This window comes from Dromiciops gliroides, chromosome 3 (genome assembly GCF_019393635.1).
Source record: "Dromiciops gliroides isolate mDroGli1 chromosome 3, mDroGli1.pri, whole genome shotgun sequence".
In the NCBI taxonomy this organism is placed as follows: domain Eukaryota; kingdom Metazoa; phylum Chordata; class Mammalia; order Microbiotheria; family Microbiotheriidae; genus Dromiciops; species Dromiciops gliroides.
This window is the reverse complement of record NC_057863.1, coordinates 125,103,888-125,126,432: the sequence shown is the minus strand read 5'-3', so window position 1 is coordinate 125,126,432 and position 22,545 is coordinate 125,103,888. Positions and strand designations below refer to the sequence as shown.

Sequence of the window (22,545 nt, the reverse complement as noted above, 5' to 3'; positions counted from 1 at the left end):
GTTGATTGGGCAAAGACTAGGCTTCCCTGGTGGCCTTTAAAAAGTTAAGCCTGCCAAGTCTTGGAAACCAACAGAGAGTTTGAGACTTTATCAGTTCTAGAGAATTTAAGGCACAGCTGAGGCACATCCAGAAGGGAGCAAAAACACCCACTCTCTATGTATCTCTATAGAGAGAAACAACATTCAGGTCAGGAAACAGTTTCCAGGAGTCTGATCTTGGGTAGTAGGTGAGGGCAGGCAGGTGGCATGTGACTCTTACAATGATTGGTAGTTGCAATGAGGATCAATAAGAGCATTCAAACTAGAAAAGCTGGTGAGTATGAGAGTAGTCGAAGTAGAAGTGGTGGTAGAAGGTATCCTGAGGAAGCAGCCTCAGTGGGATCACAGTAAGAGAATGGGAGAAAAAACTAGCTGAAGAAAAAGAGTGCTAGAGAAAGGAACAGATCTGGGGAGGCTGGTTTTATCAACCTATGCAGCAGAAACATCACATGTGGTTTAGAAAAAGGCATTAGGATTCTACAAGGAAAGAAAGAAGACCGGGACACTACTTTGAGACCTTAATCACATGTTCCCTTCTGGTAAGTGCCTTGCTACAGGTAGACTTAAGTTTGTACTTTTCCCAGCAGTGCTGTGTATATCATAGGAAAATATGCTCCAGGTTTATGAAGGAAATCTTTTTTACCCATTGTTCTCACTATATCATCTTAGTAAATGCCTTTGTTTTGAGCTAATATTGTCTCCTGAATATTAAAGGTAAGATCACTGGTAGGGGGCTCATTACCTCTAATTTTGTGAGGTATAGACCTTGTGATTAGTCATGCCCCTAGGGGAACCAACCGGCAAACCTGTGTGCACAAATTTGGATGGGAGGGAAAGCCAAAGTAGGGACTACATAAAATATCGTTTACATAATTAACATCTTAGCAATTTACTTTAGTAAAAAAAAAAAAGGGCCCAGGTACAAACATGAAAAAAAAAGGTTTTGTCTTGAGAAAGCAGAGCTGCCTAGGGAGAATGAAAAACTCATATGCAAAGCCTTCAATCTTTCAGCAGCATTGAAAAAGTCCCTATAAAATTTTACAGAAACTTTTAACAAAATGCATATATTAATATAAAATACATATATTCATGTTGTTCACCTATCATAGATGTCAATTTTTGATTTGCTTTTTTTATTTTTGAAAAGCAAATAAAAAGATAATCATTCAAGACTGCCTTTTATTATAGGTTAGGGGTTTTCATTCTTTTTTTCTTTCCTTTCTTTTTTGTTTTACTGCTGAACAGTTTAATTCAAGCAAAACAGGTTTTCAAAGGGGTTAGGGAAGGTATCAAGAGATAGAAACTTTAACAAATATGTCTGGTTTTCAAATATTTTCTCACTTGATAATAAATGCATATATATAATATAAAGCCAGTTTGGATCTAACCCAAATCAATTAATCACAGAAGCCCCAGCCATCTCAATTGAATTAATCAAAAGTAAACCAGGTATCAATAAATCCTTAATCAATTTGAAAGGGTTATAGGATTTGAAGTCATTGCATAATGATGATTCCATATAGAAAATAGTTTCTAATTAGCTTGAGGATCAAGTCATGATTCTTGGGCTACATGTAAAAACAACAATATCAATCAATCAAGAAGAGAACTCTAAATTTGGGAACTAAAGATTCCAGGTCCCTGAGAGGGAATGGCTGGTAGGGGGAGAAGAGTGCCTCCTTCTGTCCCAATTGTCCATCTTTCCCAATTGACTATGTTGCCAGAGAGACTAGATTAGGAGACAATAAATCCAGCTGGGAGTAGAGACAGATGTGTGTAGAATAAGCACAAGATCTCCCAAGAAAAGACACTTGAGTATCTAGAGACGGAATTAGTCAGGTTAGGACCTTATGACCTTCAAAAAGTCAGAAGAACTCCAAGTCCCAGAGTAGTTAATAGATAAGTCCCTGGCCTAGCAATGGTTGACTGTAGAATCTGCATCTGGACCTGAGTGATACCTCACCTGAGCTTGGAGGAAAATAAGAATTCTTAAAATCAGAGATGAGGAGGAAGATGTGAAAGAAAGAATATGAAGTTCCAGGAATAGCTAATAGCCTAGTTTGGCTGGAATGTAGAGTATGTGAAGGGGAGTAATGTGAACTAATGATGAAAAAGGAAGTTGGAGCCAATTTATAAAATATTAAATGCTAGGCTAAGGAATTTGTATGTGATCCAGAAGCAATTGGGAGATGCTAAAAGTGGTGTTTTGGCAAAAATTGTATTAAAATATTACTTCATTGTATACATGGTACCTTTTATTATTCTTTTAAATATTATTTTATTTTTCCAATTACATATAAAGACAATTTTAAAGATTCATTATTTAACATAAAATTTTGAGTTGCAAATTTTCTCCCTCTCTCCCTCCCCCTCCCTAAGACAGTAAGAAATTTGACATAGGTTATATGTGTGCAATCAAGTAAAACATACCCATATTAGTTATGTTGTGAAAGAAACAAAACAAAAGGAAAAAACACACAAAAAATAAAGTGGGAATGGTATGCTTTGATCTGCATTCAGACTATCAGTTCTTTCTCTGCATATGGACAGCATTTTCCATCATGAATCTTTTGGACTTGTCTTGGATCATTGTATTGCTGAGAATAGCTAAACCAATCATAGTCAATGATAGAACTATGTTGCTGATAATCTGTATGATGTTCTCCTGGTTCTCCTTACTTCACTTTACATCAGCTGCTTCAAGTTTCTGGGAAGGAAAGTGTTTCAGTCTCCTAGTAGTTTAGGTTCAATAGGTCATTTGTTAACAAAAGGAGAATTACTTCACCAATGCAGGAAAAGGCTATACCTCAAGGACACTTCCAATGATTTGGCAGAGACAAGCTCCCTAGCCTGAATCACCTCCCACTCCTTTGTTTTCCACCAGCTAAGCCTCTGAGAGCATTTGGAGCTCCTTGGGGCTGTTTTGTAGAGGTGACCAGGAAGTGAGGTCAAACAGCCTAAGCCTTTTGTCTCCTAAGTCAATCAAGTCTCAAGGATAGCTTCAATACCTTTAAAGGAAAATCTGGCCTAATTTCCATGGGCGAATTGGTTAGGTCATTACTCCCACCACCCTCCACCTCGTCGGGGTATCGTCCTTATGATCTTCTAGAGAAGAGCAAGACACAGCCCTCAGTGCTGCCCAAAACCAGTTGAAAATGTCATTGGGAAATTTTTAACAAATTAAATAAAAATACAATACGGCATAGACAATGCTAATTTGTGGTTTTCTAAGTCTATATACAGCCCCAGGAACCTGTTTCTGAGTTTGGTACCACTGTTATAGAGGACCTTATACCACTTAACTGACTCTAGGGTTGTTCCTCATCAACCCTAACCTTTCCCCACCTGATTTCCCTTTACTGTTGAGGACAACACTATTCTCCCAGTCTGCAAGGTAGGTTTCATCCTCAACTCCTCACTATCTCTCACCCTTCATATCCAATCTTGCCAAGGCCTATCGATTTCATCTTTGCAACATTTCTTGAATATTCTCTCTTCTCTGACACTGGAGCCCTCTAAATGCAAGCCCTCATCACTACCAACCACAACTATTGCAACAGCCTACAGAGGCAAGGTGTGTGTGTGTGTGGGGGGGAGTAGGGGAGTGGTCCTGCCTGCCTCAAGCCTACTCCAATTCATCCACCTTTTAGCTAGTAAAGTGATCTTCCTAAAAAGCACAAACCCAACCTTGTCACACACATACTTTCCCTCCAGCACCCCCCAATAAATTCCACCTTGAGGATTAAATTTTAAAACCTGGCATTCAGAGTCCTTTATAACCTATCTCCCCACCCCTACCTGGTTTTTCCAGTCTTCTTACAGTTTACTCCCCACCATGGAGTTTTCAATCCAGTGCCACTAGCGTCTTGGCTGTTCCACAAACAAGACATTCTCTCATCTCTGGCCATTTTTTCTGGATGTTCTCCATACCTGGAATATTCTCCCTCCTCAACTCTACCTCCTGGCTTTCCTGGCTTCCTTCAACACCCAATTAAAATGCCATCTTCTACAGGAGCCTTTCCCAACTCCTTTTAATTCTAGAGCCTTTCCTTTTTAAATCATTTCCTATCTGTATATAGCTTGTCTGTACATATGTGTTTCCTTGATGTCTCCCCGATTAGATTGTAAACTCCTTGAAGGCAAGGGTTGTCTTTTGCCTCTTTGTATCTCCAGCACTTAACACAGTACCTGAACTGTCTGATGCTGGCCTCCAATATTCAAGAAGACTCATGTAGAAAGCACTAAAGAAGGAAAATGGGAAATAACACAGAAACAGAAAAAACCAAAAACAACCCAATGTAATAGCCCCTTGGAGGATTCTGGAGGTGTGTGAGAAAGTGTAGGTGAGAATATATAATTTTAGTTTTTTTAGAGGCTTCTGAGAGATTGCCACCCTTCTTCTATGGGGCTTGATAGTGTGAGAAGTGGAATACTGCCCCCTGCTGGAGAGATACTGTAGGGAAGCCCCGCCATGATGAGAAGCCTGGTGAGGACAAGACAGGTGATCTTTGGTGTCCCCAGCTTGCATTTGTAGAGTCACCTGTTCTGTCCATCAGGACTGCCAGCCAATTAGCTTGGAGAGGTGTGTGTGTGTGTGTGTGTGTGTGTGTGTGTGTGTGTGTGTGTGTGTGTGTAGCCCTGTTTCCTGTGGGAGAGGGGGCCTCTGGGAGAGAGAAGGGAGGAGAGGACTCACTCCTGCACACAGGAGAGAGATGCTGGTGTGCCAGACCTTTGATCCAGGCTGGGGAACGCTGCACAGCTGGTTCTCCTTAGAACTGCAGATTCTGGGTGGTGGTGAGTTTGTGTTGTTGAGGCAAGACTAGCTCTTTGGAGCTAGCTGTGCTGGAGGCAGGTTCAGGGTGCCTTGGGCCTTTTTTTTTTTTTTTTTTTACCACAGAGATTCAGATTCTAATCATTTGGGAAGCAGGGTGTATTTTTTTCCTTCCCCTATTCCCTTTCTCATTGTCCCTAGCTCTATTAACCTCACCTGTTTTAAATTTGTTCCCATTAATAAAACCTGTTTTGTTTTTCTTTTAAAAGAGGCTGTTAATCTCCTTTCTTACCCCAATATTATGGCGAACTGCCCAATTAACTCTCCTCATACTAAATTTGGCCCTTACAATAGACACTTTCACCTTATTGCCAAAAAGCAAGCCACCTTCCAATAAAGGCACTCCTTGGGGGTCCAAGCCCTCCCTAGGGAAGAGTTATACAATAGTCACTGGGTGTTATACTGGCAAGAAATGTGAAGGGGGCAATGAGTTCTACATTACAATAAGGAAAGGGATATAGTGGGCTTGTCTTTTGGCCAATGGGATGCCATCAGACAGCAAAGCCCATGTCTCTGCCAGCCACCACTGCTGGTACTTGAATTTATCCCCATTTCCCTCCCTAGACTGTTTGTACCTAGCCTCCCCAACCTAAGATCAACTACTACCCTCCCTATGCTAGAGGAGGACAACTTCCAGTATGCCTTCCTATGGGAAGATAGTATTGCCCTGAGCCTGTGCCCTACCGGTCCGCCACTGCTGGAGCCTGGCTTCCTCCCCCTGTGTTTGAGTGGAGCATTGGCCCCCTACATTGGGGTGAATATGCACTCCCATGCCAGGACCTGACTGCTTCCTCATGCAAAAGTATTGCTGTGAGCCTGCCTTCCTCTGCTCTTCGTGAGCACTATGGATGTTGCTACTGCAGAGGCCCTAACTCTGTATTGATATCTCGGGTCTGGGTGCTACAGGCTGGGTGTCACTGTCCCTAGCTAGTTCACCATAGTTAGTCAGGTCAGGAACTGTCCCATGAACGGCTCAGGAAACTCCAAAAGATTCTGGACAAGCATCTTAGTGCTTAGGTTCAGTGATCACCTTTTTCAAAGCAGGAAATTCTTCCTGTGCTGGTTGGCCCCTATAAGGGGACCTTATAAAGGAACTTCTGACATCCTGTATTCAAAGGGACCCCACCAAGGCTGGGGATGTCCAACTCAAGATCGGTCACCCAAAACCTGGAATCTCCATCCAGGAGAGTTTGAGGAGGCAGCTAGATTGCAGCATTTGACTTTGAGGTGGGGGCGGGGTCAGGAAGTCCTGAGTTCAAATACAGCCTTGGACACCCTGGGGAAGTCACTTTATCTCTGCCCCAGTTTGGAGACGATAACAGCACCTGCCTCCGTCAATAAACATTTAATTGCCCACTGTGTGTCCTTCAAACCTCCCCTCTGCTACATACAAACTGTTTGACCTTGGGCAAATTGATTTCCCTCTCTGGGCTTTCCTCAGCTATAAAAAGTGGCCTTTGTCCACTCTAAATGACCGCTGGGGTCCAACCACTGAACCGAAAAAAGCAGGCTATTTCTATTTTGGAACTGGGCATGGGCTATAGGATGCTAGGAGAGAGGAGCCCTGGAAACGAGCCCCTTCTCTGAGCAGCTGCCTCTGGAGCAGCCGAAGGCCGGCAAGCTGAAGATAAGCCCAGGGTCGGGGGCGCCTGAACAAGTCTTCAAGCAAGGGCTCTCCAAATTGCGCGTGCGCATACGCAGGATCCGCCTTCTTTTCCCAGAGTAGGAAGTTTAATATGGAACGCAAGAATGAAAAGAGGGAGGAGCCCCTATTCAAATACCTCCTCTTCCTCTTTTTACAGGAAGAACGACGCTAAGTCTTTTTTTTTTTTTTCACACAGATATATGAAGTGTTCAATGCTTGTCTTACACTGCGGTTTTTCAGGAAAAAAAATAATGATCCTCTGACATGGAACGTAGCGCTCCCCCCTCATCTTGGATCTGACCGGAGCCGGGACGGAAGCGGAAATGGCCACGAGCTGTCAGAGCCCCCTAGAGCCGGCTATGGAGGGGTTGTGTCAGCCTCCGCAAGAAGCCAAATCCGAGGTGAGACTGGAGCTGGGGGGAGGTCGGGCGGGGGTCGGAGCGGCTCTGTAATCCGGCCTGGATATTTCTAAAGTATTTCTTGTTTCCTTTGCAGGTCACTAACCAGGTGAGTGGTCTCCCTGCCCCATCCCCTTCGGCCCTTCCCCGCCTAGCCCCGCCCCTCTCGCCCCCTCCCAGCCCGGAGTCCGGCTCTTCCTCTCTCTTGAGTCTCCCTGAGCTCAGTGGGAAGGACTTTCTTGCGGTTCTTGGCACTCACCACTACATCTCCCGCCTTTGCAACTTTGCCCCAGCTGTGCCCCATACTCCCCCGCCCCCCCTCCGCCTTGGCTTCCTCCACGTTTTATCTCACACGCCCTCCCTGCCGTTATGTCTGGGATGTACATGGTTATTCACACCTTGGCTCCCCCAGGAGAATGTGCACTCCTTGAGGACGTAGACCCGATTTTTGTCCTTCTTTGTATCCCAAGACCTTGGCCCAGGGCCTGGCACGTACGAGCACTTAGTAAAGGCTTGTTGGTTGCCAGTGAGGTGCCTCTGTGATCTTTCTTTCACTTTGTACCTACCTTAATGTGTAATTTCTGTCATCTCTGTCATAACCTCCCCTCTATAACTTAGAATTAATTTAGAATTCCACTCTGATTAAAGTACCCCAGTTCCCTTCTAATATTCTTAGTGCATGATGCTTCCTTTAATACTGTTAGGTTATCTCTAATGTCCTATTGGATTACAGTATGTCAAATCTTTTTTTTGTTTTTTTTCGGTGAGGCAATTGGGGTTAAGTGACTTGCCCAGGGTCACACAGCTAGCAAGTGTTAAGTGTCTGAGGCCAGATTTGAACTCAGGTACTCCTGACTCCAGGGCCGATGCTCTATCCACTGCGCCACCTAGCTGCCCCGTATGTCAAATCTTAAGTAAAATTGAACCGTCTTTACTCTAGGTAATGCTAATTTTATTTCCTTTTACTGGTATGTTTTGGAATTTGCCCTGTGGTTGTAATCTTCTACATAGCATTATGTGTTTTTTTTTAACTTCGAAATGGCATACACAGGTGGGTTATTTTATTTTGTTTTGTTTTTTAAGTGTGTTTGAGTTTTGATGTCGGGTGGCTTTTAATTTTCTTTGCACAGATCATAGGCTGTCAGAATATACAACTGGAAGAAAACTGGAAGACCATCTAGTTCAACTGCCTCCTTTTATGCAGGAAGAAATTACTGTGTGCTTTTTCTAATATGTAATAATAGAAAGTAACTTGTAACTTGTCTTTTCTTGTCTATGTTATTTAGCAGATTTTCTACTATTTATTGATAGTTTTTCTTGCTTCCTGTCAACAGAGCACAGTTGTTTGTTTGTTTTTTCTGTACTTCTATTGTTTCATTTTAATATGAGACTCATGAGAGCATGACTTGGAACAGAACAGGCAAGACAGTGATCTTCCTTATGCCTTTGATGTCTTTATCTCACATCCTAGTAAAACTAAGAGTTCCATGCAACTTAGCCAGTTTCTTTCTTACATAGTAACATACCCGTTTGGTCTAGAAGGTTACATATGAAAATAAATTCATGAATTCTGGCAGGTTCTGCCATACTGGGAAGTCATCAGATATAGGCCTAGTAGCAGATCATGTCTATTCTCTGAGGGACCAACCTAGCTAAATTCACAAGAGGCTAGTCACAAGAAGGCACCCTATTTTGAGGGAAAGTGTGAAAAGAAGATAATGAAAGTATTATAATTCACCAAACTCCTTATAGTATCTACATGTTTGAGGCCTGTTTATCTACAAGCTCTGAATTTGAAGTAACTAGACTGAATCTCAGTTCTATTATTATCAGTATGACCCACAGATAAATCACTTTAATTCTAAACCTTAGTTTCTTCATCTATAAAATGAAGGCATTGAATAAGATGATCTCTTCCCTATGGCATGGGAAGAATTCCAGGAAAATTGGCCATCTCTTCTACTCTATTGAACCCTTTACCGTAATAAATAATCACAGATTGACTATATTTGGAAAATGTCCTGAAATTTGCATTTAATAGATTTTCTACTCTTCATTTTTTCACACCTACTTTTAAATTTCATGTTAATCTTCCTTTCAAAAGCACATTCCAGTCACCCCTTACTTGCTTTCCGAGTAATGAAGCTCAGGAAATTCAGTTTGCGCTAAATATTAAGCATATCTGTTATATAAAAAAATTATATAATTTTCCCCCTCTAGATTAAAAATGAGAAGAAACTAGACTTTTACTTTCTAAGATCCTTTCTGAAGAAGAAAATTTACTTCTAAAATGACTTTCAATGGTCAAAATTACCATTGGTTGTGACAATTGAAAAACTAGTGATTTTGCAGAGTTTTTAATAAATAGATTAATTTGCTAATGTAATAATACATAATTGATATTAAATAGTATTGAGCATCTAATTTTAATTATTTTATTTATTTTTTCATAATGTACTTTATAGGAAGAAAGGAACCCCCAAGGTTATACATTTTAAAATAAGAATGTAAAATAGTTTTTTTTTTTAAAGGGGCACTATTCTTGGAGTCAGAAGACCTAAATTGTAGCAGTTATCAGTCAGTCAACAAGCATTTATCATTTACTTACCAAATCCAAAGCACTGCAAGGTTTGGGGATACAAAGACAAAAAAATGAAATCATCCCTGCCCCTGGTTAGCCTGCATTTATTCTCTCTGTGCTTCAGTCTTCATTTATAAAATGGCAATGATAATACTTGAAGAAAAGAGCTTTATAAAAATTAGAGCAGTATCTAAATTTAAATTAGTTAATAAGTATATTAATATTGATTTGATTTAGATTCTTAACTTTAAAAATGGAAACTACTGGAATTTTGGCAAGATTGTAAGATATAAGCATTTGCATTACCAATTTATTTTCATAATTTTTCTGTTGTGGAAAATGAGGGTTTTACTTAAGTGTTTCAGGGATTTGTGATTTCTTATGTGGAATGGGCCACTTGAGGATGTTTTCAAGTCAAGACTGAATGAGTACTTGTAGATGGAATTCTTTTTCAGAAATGAGCTGGGCCAGTGACTTTTGAGGTCCCTTCTGTCCCTAAATTCTCTTTGGATACTACTTCTACTGATACACATCACAGCCTGTCCAGCTTTAGAAGGTAGTCTGGGTACCTAAAACTACCTTAAATGCTGGCTAACATTCCTAGTGATAAGTCTCCCCCAAATTAACTAGACAGTTTATTAAGTGACAAATATGTAACCTTTCCCTGGTCCTGCCTATACTCAGGGTCTTTCTAGGTTGGTAGGACCTCCCAGAACTTGTATTTCACTGACATAGTTTTAGAAAATCCAAAGGTACAGTAAGGCATTGAATAGGACTTTAGAAGAGGCTGTGGATTTTAGTTTTACTAATCAATTACATTTTTGATTTTGCTGCATAGTCTTAAAGGTTATTTTGAGGGCCAGTCATTTCTAGAGTGCTTACCAAAGATGATAGCAGATAAACTGCCTGTGGTGCATGGGTTGGTGTTACTTTAGACCTCTCTTGACTATTTGTCAGTTACCCCTACTTTATTTGTTGCAAAGTTATGAGTAGGACCTGGGTTTTCAGTCTCTTAGTCCAGAGCCCATTTCCACTATATTTTTCAACTTTCCTTAGATAATAGAATAACTTACTCTGTCCCCTTTATCAAACATGTTTCCATAGGTAAATATTGACTGTAGAAAAGTTGGTGGAGACCTTATTTTAATGGTAATTCCCACTTCGGTGGTGCTTTAAGTTTTACAAAATGCTTTCCTCACAACAGTCTTGTGAGTTAAGTGTAGTATAAGTATTATTCCTTTTGAGATGAGAAAACTGACTCAGAGAGGGGAAGTAAGTTGCTTAGGGTTGCATGCCTGGGATTTAATCAAACCCAGGTCTTCTAACTCTAAATTCACTGTTCTTTTTATTATAAGTAAAAGTTGTGCTCAAGTACTTAGTACTGTTCCAGGCCTTTCTGGTGATTGTTTTCCTGCTTCTTTGCATCAGTTCATATGTCAATGATCGGGCATATATTAAGTACTTACAAGGTGTGAGGAACTGTGCTGAGCACTGGAAATACAAACATAAGTGAAAAATTACAGCCTCTGCCCTCAAGATAAATTCTAATGGAAAAAGACAGTACATAAATGGGTTCTGAAAGAAGGGAGTGGAAGGCAGGAAGATAATTGAGAGCAGCCTCAAGGTCCCAGCAAGATAAGGTGAAAGCCCACCTGTCAAAGTCCAGACTTGTTCTAGGGGCAGAGTCTAAGTTTTCCATAAGGATAAAGACATTCATGATATCTTATAGCCCAGTAACATTTTATTACTTTAATGTATGATATCTTCTGGTTTTGGTTTTAGTTTTTTGGGTTTTTGTAGGGCAGTGATGGTTAAGTGACTTGCCCAAGGTCACACAGCTAGTAAGTGTCAGTGTCTGAGGCTGCATTTGAATTCAGGTCCTCCTGAATCCAGGGCCAGTGCTTTGTCCACTGGGCCACCTAGCTGCCCCTGATATCTTCTGTTTTTGTTTGTTTGTTTGTTTATATTTGTGGGCGTAATGAGGATTAAGTGACTTGCCAAGGGTCACACAGCTAATAAGTGTCAAGTTTCTGAGGCTGGATTTGAACTCGGGTCCTCCTGAATCTAAGACCAGTGCTCTATCTACTGCGCCACCTAGCTGCCCCTCCTAATGTCCAAGTTAAATATTACTTTCTACATGAAGCCTTTCCTGTTCTCCCTTAATTCTCATGCCTTCCTTGTCTTTCCCACTAATAGAGCATTTCTTTAAAAATGAAAACCAGACCCTTAAATATAAATGTGTGTGTGTGTGTGTGTGTATTCTGGAAAAACAAATTCCCACATTCAGCATGTCTCAATATATATACATATGTGTATGCATCTGTGTGTATGTGTATACACATACACATATTTCTGCATTTTTAATTTAACACCTCTCTGACATTTATTTATTTAAGTTTTCAACCTTTGTTTAGATAAGATTTCCAATTTCCAATTTTTTCTCCCTCCCTCCCCTCCCTGCTCCCCTCCCCCAGACAGTAGGTAATCTGATATATAACATTAAACATATTTCTGCATTAGTCATGTTATACAAGAAGAATCAGAGCAAGAAGGAAAAACCTCAAAAAAGAAAAATAACAGCACCAAAAACAAAAGAGATAGTATGGTCCAATCAATGTCCATATTCCACAGTTTCTTTCTTTCTTTTTTTTTTTTTTCTGGGTTTGGAGAGCCTTTTTCTTCATGAGTCCTTTGGAACTTTCTTGTACCATTGGATTGTTGAAGAGAATCTAGTCTATCACAGTTGATCAGCACACAGTGTTGGTGATACTGTGCACAATGTTCTCCTGGTTCTGCTCATCTCACTCATCATCAGCCTATGCAAGACTCTCCAGGTTTCTCTGAACTCCTGCTCATCATTTCTTACAGCACAATAGTATTCCATTACATTCATATACTACAACTTGTCCAGCCATTCCCCAATTGATGGGCATCCCCTCAACTTCCAATTTCTTGCCACCACAAAAAGAGCCGCTATAAATATTTTTGTACATGTGGGTCCTTTTCCCTTTTCCATGATCTTTTTCGGAAAAAGACCCAAAAGTGGTATTTCTGGGTCAAAGGGTATCTCTCTGGCTTTTAAAATTATCATTCTTTTGGACTTGTGACTTGTGACTTATCATTGTATTAATCTCAATTCTAAAGTGTTTCAAAGCTACTTTTCATATTATCATTTTATAAATTTTTCTAGTTTTGTTCACTTTGCATCAGTTAATAAAGATCTCAGTTTCCTCTGAAATTGTTTTGTAATTTCTTATAAAACACAATAACATCCCATTACATTAATATACCACAATTTGTTTAGCCATTCCCCAATACAACGATACCTCTTTAGTTTGCAGTCTGAGGAGCTATCATAAAAAAGCTTCTATGAATAATATTGTACATATAGATCCTTTTCCTCTTTTTTTTGAGTTCTTAGGGCTGTAAGTACAGCAGGGTCATAGGGAATGCCCAGTTTGGTAACTGTAGACATAGTTATCAATTGCATTTCATAATGACTTGACCAATTAATAGCTACACTAACAGCACACTAGGTACCCACTTTCCCATAGCCCCTCCAACATCTGTCATTTTTTTTCTGTCATCTTTACTTTTGAAGACTTTAACAGTTGCTTTAATTTGCATATCCATGTTAGTGATTTAGAGCATTTTTCATTTTGTTCATAGTTTGGATATCTTCCTCTGAAATGACCCATTCATATCCTTTGGTCATTTATCTGTTGGGGAATGGTGTTTAGGCTTATAAGTTTGAATCAGTTCCTTTTATATCTCGGAAATGAGACCTTTATCAGAGAAACTTGTTACAAAGATTTTTTCCCCCACTTATTTTTTGCTTCTAATTTTTAGTGCATTAAATGTGTTTGTAAAAAATTTTTGTGTAGTCAAAACTGTCAGTTTCACCTTGTATGATCCTCTCACTTGTTTCTTCATGACTTATTTTTCTGTCCATAGATCTGAAAGGAAATTTCTTCTTTACTCCTCTAATTTGTTTATAATGTTTCCTTTAAATATAGGTTATGTAGCCATTTGGAGCTAGTATCTTGGTGTATAATGTGAACTATTAATCCAACCAGTAAACTTTCACACCAGTTTCTTTTGGGGGGGCGCGGGGGTTAGGGCAATAGGGGTTAAGTGACTTGCCCAGGGTCACACAGCTAGTAAGTGTCAAGTGTCTGAGGCCAGATTTGAACTCAGGTACTCCTGAATCCAAGGCCAGTCCTTTATCCACTATGCCACCTAGCTGCCCCTAAATATTGACTTTTTGTTTTGTTCTGTTTTGGTTTTGGGTTGTTTTGTTTTGTTTTTTGTGAGGCAATTGGAGTTAAGTGACTTGCCCAGGGTCACACAGCCAGTAAGTGTTAAGTGTCTGAGGCCAGATTTGAACTCAGGTCCTCCTGACTCCAGGGCCAGTGCTCTATCCACTGTACCACCTAGCTGCCCCTAACCAGTTAACTTTCCATCCATGTGACTTGAGAAGTAAAATGATGAAATAGGAAGTGTTATATGTAGAGTCAGGACATGAGTTCAAGTCCTGGCCCTACCACTTACATGGTCTTTGACTTATTTAACATCTCTGGACCTCCATTTTCTCATCTGTAAAATGAAGGAATTATGCCAGATGTCCCTAAGGTCTCTTCCAGCTTTAAATCTCCCATCCTGATTGTATAAACCTTGACATTAGTCATTTCTCATACATACCCTAATTTGGCCCTTATTACCTGAAGTCAGGACTATTAGCATAGTCATCTAACTGGTCATGTCTCCAATCATATCTCCCTCCAATATGTTTATTAATAAAGTATTTTATAAACCTTAAAGTCATGCTACATAAATGCAAGTTATTATTGTTATACTGTACATTGTTACTCAGTTGATCTTCCCCACACACTGCCTTTGTAATGTCATTCCCTGGTTTAAAAACCTAGTTTTTGTCCAGTTCAATGTGTCTCCATTGCCAAATGGTAAAAGGTTTCTTAGAATGGCATTTAAGGGGTTTCACAATATGGCCCCAACTTGTATCCCAGCTAGAGAAGGATTGAAACATGTGTAAATGTGTAGAAACCCATTTGGAGCAGGGAAGGTTCAACCCAGAAAATCATTACTTAATCAGGTGGCAATATATAGGAAATAGTAGGGAGATAATTATCTGATTCAATCTGTCTCTCCAAGAATTTTTGGCAACTCTGAATTCCCAACCCTACCTGAACCCATGCACTGACATGTTGGTGTAGCCATGATCCAAGGTTGAGAACTGTTGTGCCCCACTTAATTTAACCACACTTATAAGGCTGCATGCTCAAAATATAGTCTCCTTTATTAACCTTATACCTAAATGAATTCTCTATTTAAGAAAGACTAGTCTTTATTCTGAGGCCTGCTGATAGGCTTTAAACATTGATGCCTCCGTTCTTTTCCTTATGCCTATCCACATACCAAACTATTGGCAGCATTATGATGTAATGGAAAAGTCACCGACTGTGAAGTCCAAGAATTTGGGTTAAAATCTCACCTCTGATACTACCTTTATGACCTTGGGCAAGTCACTTAACTTCATGGGGCCTTTGTTACCTCATCTATAAAAGGAGAAGGTTGGACTAGATGGCCTCTAAGGCCTCTTTCAGATCGATATTATTCATTATTTGTATTCCTAATTTTCTACCTTTTCACATATATTTTTATATATGTTATCATATGTTTAATTACATTATAAGTTCCTTTGGGAGTGGGGGAAAAAGACACATCTTAAACTTTTATCTCCCATAGTGCTTAGCACACTGTCTTCTCTATAGTAGGTGATCCATAAACATTGGTTGCTTTCCAGAATGCACTAAATGACTGGGAAAGTCACCTCTCTAGGATTATTTCCTCATCTGTCAAATGAGGGTGTCTCTAAAGCCCCCTTATAACTCTAGAGCCCTATGACATAAGCTAATAAGAATCTCCTCTCTCCAAGAAAAGTATTGCCATCATTATCACCAAATCCAGCAATCTCTCTTTGTGTCTTCATTTTCCATGGTCTCTGTAGCATTTGACGCCGTGGAAGATTGTCATATCTTTTGTCTTCCATGACATTGTACTCTTTGAATTTTTTTCTATGATTGTTTCTTCTCTATCTTTTTTTCCTAGCTTTTCATCTTTCTCCTACCCCTTAAATACAGTGGACATTCCCTCAACCTGCTTCTCTTCTTTGTCTACACTTTTTCCTTTGGGGATCTCATCCATTCCTATTGTTTCAATTATCATCTCTTTGTAGATGACTTTCTACTCAACTTCTATCAATAGTTCTGATGTTGTATATCTAAACACCTGTTGGATAGCTTTAATACTGTAGTTAATTGTCCTTTTTCTAATTAAATGATAAGCTTATTGCGTACAGACCATAAGTCCCATCTATTTGGTCTCTAGTGCTATGAACATAATAGATGAAGTGTTATTTGAATTGTTGTTCTTATTGTTGTTTGTGGGGCACTGAGGGTTAAGTGACTTGCCCAGGGTCACACATCTAGTTAAGTGTCAGTTGTCTGAAGCTGGATTTGAACTCAGGTCCTCCTGAACCCGGGGCTGGTGCTTTATCCACTGTACCATCTAGCTGCCCCCTGAATTGAATTGTTTAACAGATTAGCCTTAAACTTTTGTTGTCAACATTGTCATCAGCAACTACCACAGCTCATCTGTGGTATGTTTTTGGTGTCAGTTCATGCAACAAATATTTAATGGACATCTGCTTTCTATGTGGAAGGCATTTTTATCTCCCAGGTGTTGTGGATGCACAGAGATAAATAGCGCCAGCCCTTATGGAGCTTAGAGTATTGCAATTGAGGTAAGACATAGCAACAAATAATTGTATTACAACATGTAACAGGATTATATCATGGGAGATAAAGTGCTATCTTAGTTTGGTACTTGGGGATGATAGTATGACCATTGTTCTAACAAGTATGACACTTATATTCTTTTTTTTTTTTTAAAGTTCACATAAACCACAATGAGTAGACTTGGAGTAGGACCCAGGACTTTAGCAGTAGCTTTGACTCAGATTGCCTCTGACACAAACGGGCAGCTAGTGGACTGAATCCTCCCACACCTTTCTTCCCAGAAAAGGACTTCTCCCTCTTTTTATGCAGAAATAGTGCTCATCTATAGATCAAGCAGAGCCTTTTGCACATAAAAGCCTGTCTGGATGGAGCCAAGCAAAAGAGTTGTAGTTTACCCTGGCCTGCTGCAAACTATGGGAACATTGAACTATATTGTTAGAAATTTTGTAAAGAATGAGACTTTCTTTATGAAGAGGGATTTAGAACTATCTATTCTTTTCCCCATTATGGGGCCTAAGTGGGAGGAGGGAAGTGCTTGGCAAGTGCTTCAAGTACATAAGCAAAATTAAAGCTCAAATTAGGGAAAGTAGCCAGGCTATTCCTTTCTCCCACCTCAGTCACCAATACAACATCTAAAGGCTTTTGTGTGTCTATTGCTCTGTGTGATTTTGACAACATTGTTGTTGAAGAATCCCAGCTCTGCTACTAACTCATTGCATCTCTTAGACAAGACATTTCTCTTCTGGAGAACTTGGTGTCCTCAGCTGTAAAATGAAGGGACTGGGCTAGGTATCCACTAAGGTTTCTTCTAGCTCAAAAAATGTCAATGATTCTCAGTTATGTTGCTCAACACTTCTCTCTAGATGTTTCCTTTGATTTGAACATCATTCTCTTTAGCCTTAAATTAGGGAGAGAAAATTAAGAGAAAAAGCTTTAAAACAAGTAAGTTCTTTGAAATGATAATTCTGCATTTTGGAGCTTATAAATTGAATTTATCTAATTTAATATTTTTCCTAGATCAAAAAGAGAGTAGTATTCTTGAGTATAAATGTTTACATAATGTAAAATGTTAAGTTTATTAATTGGCTGATTTTCCCATATTTATAAATATTGAGTTGAAACTAAAGGTTGGTGTGGGAGAAATAGAATTAAGCAACTTTGTGTATTCAAAACAATCTTGTTGATACTATGTACTTGTTTTTGTTACAGCTTCTAGATCTTCAGTGGAAAATGGGTATGGCAGTGAGCTCAGACAGTTGCAGATCTCTTAAATCTCCTTATGTTGCAGTGACACTAAAAGTGGCAGATCAGTCAGGCCAGATTACGAACAAGTCCTTTGAAATGACAATTCCACAATTTCAGGTTTGTCACTGAATTAATTTGAATTTTCTTCTAGAATGTTGTTGCTTTAAAAAAAAACAGGATTGTTTGTTTTTTCATTAAAAGGGAAGCTTGGTTTTTATTTTAAAATATGTAAATGTTTATTATTTTAAAGTATTAATTAAAATATCTTTAATTTATTAATATATAGAAATTTATCTAGAGATTTGTCAAAATATGTTTACTTTAATGTTCTGTATGAAAGCAGTCTTAATTGAACTTTAACATCTGGCCAAAATTTCAAAAGCCTTCATTTTTTATGTATATATTTAATCATTATTCATTTTGAAAATAAACCCAGGGAATAATTTTTCTTAGTTTGATTTGTACCCTATGAAGGCTAATCTGCAGGAAATCTAAGCAGAATTCAATTTAGCTTGTTGAAAAATTAAAATATAGTTTTAATACCCATCCTCCTACAAGATAATAAACAGGTCAGAGACATCAATAATATCTCCTGCAATTTGTTTACCCAGATCAGAGAAGGCTATTTCTGCCTCTCCTACCAGAAGTAGGTACCTTTCAGAAAATGGATAGGAAAAACATAGTAACAATTTATTTTGTCCCAAGAAGAAAGAACCATGATCATGTGGAGACCCTTCCCAAAAGGGCTCAGGGACTGCCTCTTCTGAGGGTATATAAGGTTTTTTTTTGTTCATGGGTTATAGAGTGTTAACAGTTTCAGTAGTACAATAAATCCAACCCAGAGGCAAAAGCAGTTTAACAATTTCAGTTATAACAAGTATGGAGGAAATACTGAAGCATCATGATAAGATTACAGGATTCCAAAAAAGGGTTTGGCAAGGATGAGGACTCCCAGATTTCCCCATAAGATAGGGACTTACTATCCTAAGGAAAGAAGTCACCAGGTAGGGACTTTATCACTTTTATCTGGGTTCAGTTTGGAGTTCAGTTGAAGGGCAATTTGCTCCTATTAACCCAGGGTTTCATAAAAAATACTTTTGGATAATAAGGTACTTCCATCAAATCCAAGTGATCCATATATTCATATTAACAAGCCTCATATTGTATTAACTTAGCATTTTCCTGACAGCCTGTGCCAATTTGATGCATCAAAATCTGAGTGGTTTTATAGCAGATACTTGTGTGAATGTACTCTTTATATCTGAGATATGCTTTCAAAAAGAGTTTGTAGTCAATGCCCCATAACATTTAACTGATTTGGTGGCTTTATTTTTTTACTTTACCACTGGTCTTTAAGATTTAATTTCTAAAATTCCATTTGGTAAATGCAAAGACCACATCCCAGCAACATTTGCTGATATTGCATATATTTTTGTAAATCTTTCAGGAATTCTAAGGAAAACAATTAAAATAATCACTCACGTAGAGAATGACTAACTACAAATCAAACTAAGAAAAATTATTCCCTGGGTTTATTTTCAAAAAATTTTTCATGTTATCTCTAATGCCACTTTAATTACTTATTATAAACCACTTTTGTAATGGTAGGGTGTTATTTTAGAGTCCCATTTCAAAACAAAGAGACCCTTGTCAAAAATATAGCATTACACGGGTAGCTAGGTAGCACAGTGGATAAAGCACTGGCCCTGGATTCAGGAGGACCAGAGTTCAAATCTGGCCTCAGACACTTGACACTTACTAGCTGTGTGACCTTGGGCAAGTCACTTAACCCTCATTGCCCTGCCAAAACAAAACAAAACAAAAATATATAGCATTATTAATACTGACCTCTTAAAAAAAGAGCTAATCCTTGAATTAAAATAGTAAATTGTGCTTTTGTATGCCCTTTAATTCAAGTGTAGGTTAAATCTCTTCAGAAAATAAAATTTTAACATGTTATTAAACTAACTAGGCAAGCAGAACTCACTTAAATTTCAGATTTAGCCTAATGATGTTGTATAAATTTAAATCCATATCGAAGTTTGACATTTTAAAAAACTCCAGTTAAATTTTACAAAACAACTTGAATATGAATGAATACAAATTGAACATTATTTTCTCTTTTTTTGCCTTCCAGTATTTCTTCAAGCAGTTCAAAGAAATGGCTGCTGTTATTGAAACTGTGTAAGAGCTGCTTACTTTGTTGCTAAATCTCTGTAACCTTTGTAAGATAATGTGTCATTTGATGTAAGTACAATTGCATAATGATTAAATGTTATTTGTCAAATGAAAATGTAATTTCTTTGTCATCTTCATAGGGTAAGATAATACTGTTATTTTAATCTTTATTCATTTATTAGATTGTCCCAGAATTTTATATAACCTAAATAAATGTAGTATTGACAATTACAAATAAACCTGCCAAAACAAAGAATTTTAAATAAGATAATTCAATAGAACATGCAATAATTTATAGCATTAGTGAAACATTTGGCGATATAAGAGAGGATAGAAAAAATTAACTTATTTAAGATGTTCAGGTTCAAAGAATAACTTGATCAAAATATAAGTCTATGAGGCTATCAACATATTAGAAGCTGGACAGAGCTATCCTAGGATTGTGGCATAAGCAGAAAGTATATGTCCTCCTCTATCTAGAACAGGGCTTCTTAAACTTTTTCCACTCTTGACCCTTTTTTGCCTGAGAAATTTTTATGTGACCCCGGGTATACAAGCATATAAAATAGATATACATAACCTGTTGCCAAATTTTTCTTCACCCCCACATTCAGTTACATGACCTTGTATGGGGTCACAAAACACAGTTTAAGAAGCTAGGATCTAGACCAACCTATGCAAAGCATTCTAAGTTTTTTGCCTTGGAGACAAAAATTTTTTTTAATGCATTATCTTACTGATGTGAATTGAGCAGAAATGGTGTTAGGAAGTTACACAGAAATAACTGCCAGTGAATTCTGTAGCAAATTTCAGTAAGTATCTCTGCAAGATTTCATAGTTAAGAAATGGTATTGTTTTGGAAGTGTTACCCAGCAAGGGTATTTGTATTCTAAATGCGTATGAATTTTTACTTTATACCTTAATGATAGGATTATAGATTTAAAAATGGAAAGGATTTTTGAAATCAACTAGTTTAAACTAGTCCATTTGAGTCCCAGAGAATTTGTAATTTGCACAGTCACATTGATAGGATCTGAGGAAGCCAAAATTTGAACCTAGGTCCTCTGACTCGAAATCCAGGACTCTTTTCACTGGACCACACTACTGTGGTTTATATATTAGGAATATATGTAAACTGACAGGAGATTTGGACTCTGATCTTCATTCTGCCGCTAAATTACTTCTTAGGGTAAGTCATGCAGTCTTTCTCTTTTTTCCTTAATTTGTAAAATTAGAGGGTTGGACCAAATCTTTAAGTTCCCTTCTACCTCTAAAATGTTGTCACAAGAAAACCTGAATTACTCTTGTTATGCCATTGAATAGTTTTCCTAAACTTAAACTTTATGTGATAGAAAAAGCAAAGGAGACACATTTATTTCTAGGAACCAAAACTTTACATCTACTGGTGTTTTCAAAAAGGAGCATAGTAGGATCATTCTGTTTTCAAGTGATAGCATGGAAAACATTTTTGCCACAGATTTGAAAACATTTGAAGACCTGACCCCCCCCCCCCAAAAAAAAAGCTGTATGTCTTTTTTTTTTTTTTTTTGGTGAGGCAATTGGGGTTAAGTGACTTGCCCAGGGTCACACAACTAGTAACTGTTAAGTGTCTGAGGCCAGATTTGAACTCAGGTCCTCCTGAATCCAAGGCAGGTGCTTTATCCACTGCGCCACCTAGCTGCCCCTGTATGTCTTTTAATGAAACTATTCTTGCCTTAAGTTGGTGGCAAAATACTTGATCTTTCCACCTGAAAAGTGATTCCTCTTAGAATCCAGTCAGATGCCATTTTGCCACTTCTACTTCCACATTTCTCACATCCATGGAATTGGTGACATTTGAGTTGGGTCTTGAAGGAGAACAATAATTTAAATAAATAGAAGTGAGGGAGTAGGGGGAAGAAGGAATCTATTTTGGGTACCTGAGAATGGTATATGCAAGTATGCTGAAATAGGAGAAGTCAAGATGAGTTTGGGAATTGTGAATAATTTCAGTTCAGTTGGAACTTGAGTATATGTAGGTAAATAGGGTGAAATATGGCTAGAAACAGATTGGATTGGTCTTCAATACCAAACTAAGCTGTTTTAATTTTATTTCGTAGTCAATGAGAAGCCATTTAAGATTTTTTAACGAGGGAATGATGTTATTAAACTTGTTCATTTGAATCATAAAACCTCTGAATCAAGAACTATTTCTGGCAGAAATGTAATGGGTTGGAAATGGGAGAGACTACAGACAGGGAGAGCATAGGAGACTATTACAGCAATCCAGGCAAAGGATAATGAGGGCCTTGGCCTAGAGTGTTTCAGTAGGAGTGGTAGGGAGTATCGAAATGCAAGAATGAACTGTAATAACCTCAAGAATGCAGCTTCAAAACCAACTTTGAACTTTAGTCTTCATGCTACACTGCTCAAATTTACCAACTGGGATTCATTAAGAAATTCGGAAATTAAAAAAATTACCAAAAAGTTATTGTTATAAATTATATCTTATCTAAGAAAAATGACATTATTGACTAATAAGTTTTTTGTGTATTTCATCTGTTGTTCTTAAAAATGTATGTAGTCATGACCTACTTAATGACTTTAGGCAAGATTACAGGAACAGTTATTTCTGTAAGGCCAATAGTTTAAAAATAATTTAAATTTTCCAAACTTGACAAATGCCAAAAAAAGAAATTTTCATATACAAAGAAGAACAGAAAGAGATTGTAAAAAAACCATGAGTTTCCATTATGTACAGCTTTTTCTTTAAATTTATAATAAATTCAACATACCAGTTTCAAAGTTGTCCTGCTTATTTGTGTCTCCCT

At 38.2% G+C, this 22,545-nt stretch overlaps 1 protein-coding gene across 3 annotated transcripts; it reads left to right on the top strand.

The window, feature by feature from the left end:
- The first annotated feature begins 6,674 nt into the window (after nt 1-6,674).
- On the top strand, nt 6,675-22,506 carry COMMD6 (COMM domain containing 6). 3 transcript variants are annotated; one of them, XM_043997231.1, is made up of 4 exons: nt 6,685-6,916; nt 7,011-7,022; nt 17,522-17,674; nt 19,695-22,506. In XM_043997231.1, the coding sequence occupies exons 1-4, from the start codon at nt 6,839-6,841 to the stop codon at nt 19,743-19,745; spliced, it is 294 nt and encodes a 97-aa protein (XP_043853166.1). In that variant the 5' UTR covers nt 6,685-6,838; the 3' UTR covers nt 19,746-22,506. The 3 variants fall into 3 exon arrangements, with proteins under 3 accessions (XP_043853167.1, XP_043853166.1, XP_043853168.1); XM_043997232.1 differs by lacking the exon at nt 7,011-7,022 and having other exon boundaries at nt 6,675-6,916; XM_043997233.1 differs by lacking the exons at nt 6,685-6,916; nt 7,011-7,022 and adding an exon at nt 16,219-16,317.
- The last annotated feature ends 39 nt before the right edge of the window (nt 22,507-22,545 follow it).